At 61.1% G+C, this 4,296-nt stretch overlaps 1 protein-coding gene across 1 annotated transcript; it reads right to left on the bottom strand.

The window, feature by feature from the left end:
- Positions 1-1,680: 1,680 nt before the first annotated feature.
- On the bottom strand, positions 1,681-2,959 carry LOC105192429 (uncharacterized). The gene is made up of 3 exons (XM_011156569.2): positions 2,598-2,959; positions 2,081-2,261; positions 1,681-1,965 (listed from the first exon to the last, which is right to left on the bottom strand). Exons 1-3 carry the CDS (start codon positions 2,957-2,959, stop codon positions 1,681-1,683), a joined length of 828 nt encoding a protein of 275 aa, XP_011154871.2.
- Positions 2,960-4,296: the final 1,337 nt, after the last annotated feature.

Below are 4,296 nucleotides of genomic sequence, written 5' to 3'. Positions count from 1 at the left end.
CGTTCGAATGACGACCCATTGCAAAGTATTCTCTTATTGTATCTTGTTTGTCATATGCCACATCATCAAAGACAAAAATGGAATTTTTGAGCGCTTCGGTCGTTGGAATCATATCGCTGTTATTGAAGAATGTAAAGTATCCAATTTCATCTATAGGTGTCAGCAGATTTTCCAAGTAGCGATATTTAGATTGTTGCAACGATTTCGAGTACACGTACAAGTTCTCGAAACATAGACGTGCGGACTTTCTAACAAGCAGAACGTTCGTCTTGTCGCAATTCGAGGGACCGCATATGATGCCGTGTGTGGTGTTCGGAAGCATGTTTCCGTGCCTGCGCGCCTCTTGCTCAATCATTGATTGCGTTCTATTGTCGAAATTTGTCACGCATATCGACGTCGGTTGCTTCACGAACCGCATGTTTCCCGTGAATAACAAAATTGATTTTGCTGACGGATCGTTGAGATTTAATTTAAATGCGACGTTGATTTAACTATATATAAACGCGTCGATCTTGGAAACATCCAGTTTAGAAAATGTTGCTCCTGCTGACAGATACTCATGATATTCGAGAGCCTCCTCGATGTGGTGCAACCTTGTCGTGGTGAGGAGGTACAGGCGATTCGTAGATCCATCGGGGTAGTACCTCTGGTCCAACCGGAGAGAGGGCCGGATGGGGAGGATCGCTTGCCAAGAGCTCCTCGGGTTCAGAGAAGGGTGGGTTTCGGGTGGGAGGGATAGGGTAGGGAAGGGGGTGGACGTTAGGGGCCAGAGTGTTTCGGCATCCTGCTACGGGGAATCCAGGCGAACCCCGGCGTATCTTTTTTTTCGATAACGCAGGGGAAACCCATCATGGGTACCGCCCGCCCCCTAGGAGGGGCAGGGGATTATGTGAGACTCTTACTCACTAAAACCCCTGCGGGATGTCTACCAGTCGGACCGAGATGGGGGGAGTCAGGGGAACTGCGCCAGCATCCCTCCCCGACATCCCGGCCCCAGGGCTCAAGAGAGCCCCACGCCCAAGTGCTGCGCCCCAAGCCCTTCTCCATGAGGAGAAGGTCAGGGCGCGGCGCCCCGATCGGTTGACCGATCAGGTTGGCCTTCAGGTTCAACTTCCGGGAGAGAGGGGACATGCGTACCCTCCTTCCCGCCCCCTCCCTAGAGTGGTTTCCCACTCCGGAGGGGGCGGAGTGAGACCATTTCCCCACTCCCCCCTTTCTTCCCTCTACCGACGTATGGGGGAGGGCGGGCGGGTTTTCACACCCCTCCCGACGCCCCTCCCCCGCGCGTCCGAAGTCGACCGCGAGTCCGAGGCGGCCGAGGGGGCGACCTCCGGTTAACCGCAGGTCGCTCCTCCTCGGCCGGCGCCACCTCGGGCCCGCTACCTACTCCCGGGGAGCGTCTCCTTCTTCTCCGCCGCACCCTGCGACGGGGGTTGGTACGACGCTCACACTCGGCGGCCTCCTTCTGGGACATGACGTCTCTGCAGAAGGAGCCCGCCGCCCCCATGTCTCCTCGCTCCCGCACATGGCTTGGACCATGCGCGAGAGCGAGAGGTCCTCCACCAGGCATCCCACCGCCCGGGCCAGGACTCGGCGCTGCTGACTCCGCGCATCGCATTCCACGAACGTGTGCCGCGTCGAGTCCACCACCGGCCTCCGGGCAGTGGTGGCACCCGGTGGTTAGGTTACGGTAGGTATGGTTAAGTAGGGTTCCTTCCCTATTAGGTGCAGGTACCTTCCGAAGCAACCATGCCCCGTTAGTACCACCAAGTGGAAGGACAGTTCACGCCCCCGCATGCCCACAATCTCTGGTAGGCAGGGGCAGACAACCTCGGCCGTCTGGCGCCCGAATCCTCGCGGATATGCCAACTCGGCAGACCACTTGTCGAAGACCCGGACACGGGTTTGGGCCTCCAGGGCCTCCAAATCTCTGGCCGTTAGTCCCCCCTCCCTTTCGCGGAGCTTCTTGGTAAACCAATAGAGGAGGTATCTTTCCTCGGCGAAGAGCTCCACTGGGGGGAGCCGGCCAGGGTGTCGCCGCTATATACGAAACGGTGCCGTACCCCCGAATCGTCCTCACTAGCACCGGGTGCGCCCAAATAGGTGCCCCGTACAGGGCGATCGAGAGCACGACACCCGTGTACAGGCGGCGAGCCCGCCATCCCGGGCCCACCTGGGTCCGCATCAGGCCGACCAAGGCCATGCCTGCTTTGCGGACCCGAGGGGCCAGGTGCCTGAAATGTGGCCCGAATCCCCATTGGCTGTCCAACGTCAAGCCCAGATATTTCATTGTAAGCTTAACGCGGACGCGGACACCATTCACCAGGATCCGGGCTCGCCGCACCCCCCCTCGACCCCGACCATGAAACAACATGGCCTGGGTCTTCTGGGGTGCCACTTTGAGCCCGAGGTCGCTGATAGTGCCCACCACCGAGTGTAGAGCCGCCTCCACTCGGAGTCGAGCCTCCCCTCAGCTCTCTCCCTCGGCCAGCACCAACGTATCGTCTGCGTAACAGACCACGTGGTAGCCGTGGGGGAGAGGAGAACGCAACACCCGGTCGAACGCGATGTTCCATAGCAGGGGGCCCAAAACGGACCCTTGCGGAATACCGCGTTCCATTTGCCGCCGGTCTTGGACCCCGCCTCTCCCAGAGTAGGCGAGGTCCCTGTCCCTGAAGTACGCCGCCAGAATGCGGAGATAGACGGGCACCCCGTGGTATTCCAGGGCCCGTCCAATCTCCGGCCAGGGCAGGGTGTTAAACGCGTTGGTGATATCCAACGACACCGCGAGTAACACCCCGCCCTCCTCCTCCACGGCGGTACAGGTCAGGTCCTGGATGTGCTGGATCGCGTCCAGCGTGGACCGTCCGGGCCTGAACCCGTACTGGTTGCCGTGAAGATCTGGCCCCTCCAGGGTCAGATGTTGGACGAGGCGGTCAGCGATGATGCGTCCCAACATCTTGCCCGCCTCGTCCAGCAGGCTGGCCTATAGGCCAGCGACCCACCGGGCGTCTTGTTCTCCTTCGGAAGGAGGACCAATTTGGCCCTCCTCCACTACAGGTGGAAGACTCCTTCCCTGAGGCATCCTTCCATCACCTCCCGCGTGGCTGCGGATAGGCTTCCATCGCCGAGGGCGAAAGCCCAGGCGCGGCCAGGAATCCCGTCAGGGCCAGGGGCTTTGCCCTTGGCCCCGAACTTCTTCCTGGCCCTGGCAAACTCCTCTGGCGAGACCCCCAGGTCCTCATCCCAGTCCCCTTCCTGAATCTCAGGAACGGGGATCTCTCTCCGCCCTCGGGAAGAGGATGTCGAGGAGCCCCCTGAGGTCCTGGGGATCCATGGACTCCGTCGGCGGGGGCGGCCACGGGCGTATCTTGCCGACAGCCCGCTTGTACGGGCGTCTCCACGGATCCTCGTCCAGGGAACTCACTACGCGCTCCCAGACTCCCTCTTTTGCCTCGGCGATAGCGGCTTTGAGGGCTTCCCTCGCTTGGAGGTAGCCCTCTTTCATCCCCGCGACATTCCCGCCGTCGCGCCGGGCCCGGGTGTATACCCTCCTGGCTTGGACGCAGGAGTCGCGGATATTCGCGTGCTCCGACGTCCACCAGTACGCAGCCCAGCGCCGGCGGGGGTGGAACCGGGGCATCGCAGCGTCGCATGCCGACGCCACGATGCCCACCACCTCCCTAACCCCTTCAAGAGGGGGGCTGGGGTCTCACTCACCTGGCCTCTGATCGAGATGGCCACAAGGACGGTCGCCTGAAACCTATCCGCGTCAAGCCGACCGAGGGCCAATTTTTGGGGGAGGGGAAAGTCCCCCTGCCCTGGATGGCGGTCCAGCACCCCGTGAGGTGTAGGGTGTCGGAGAGACCACGTCACATATCGGTGATCCGATAGTGACTCAATCTCCTTCTCCACCACCCACTCCCGGAATTCCCGGGCAGCCGAGGGGGAGGCCCACGTTAAGTCTATGACCGACTTGCCCCCCCGGCCGCACGCAGGTGCTGGTGGATCCCGTGTTCATCAACACGAGGCCCAATCTCCCCACCCAGTCAGCCACGGCCTTGCCCCGAGGGTTCCTCTGCCGGGGACTGCAACCCCACTCGTCCGAGTGGGCGTTAAAGTCCCCGGCAACAACTACGGGTCGGGGATGGCACCACCGTACTACGTCCCCGACCCTGTCCAGGACCCTCATAATGCGGGCAAGCTCACCGCGGCCCTCTTTATTCCTGCGGTGGGGGAGATAAACCCCCACCACAGTGACGGATCCACAGTCAGTTGCCACATACGAGCTTCCCC

Source organism: Harpegnathos saltator, unplaced genomic scaffold (assembly GCF_003227715.2).
Source record: "Harpegnathos saltator strain DR-91 unplaced genomic scaffold, Hsal_v8.6 scaffold110, whole genome shotgun sequence".
In the NCBI taxonomy this organism is placed as follows: domain Eukaryota; kingdom Metazoa; phylum Arthropoda; class Insecta; order Hymenoptera; family Formicidae; genus Harpegnathos; species Harpegnathos saltator.
Note: the sequence above shows the minus strand (reverse complement) of the source record. Positions and strands in the feature narration are given on the sequence as shown.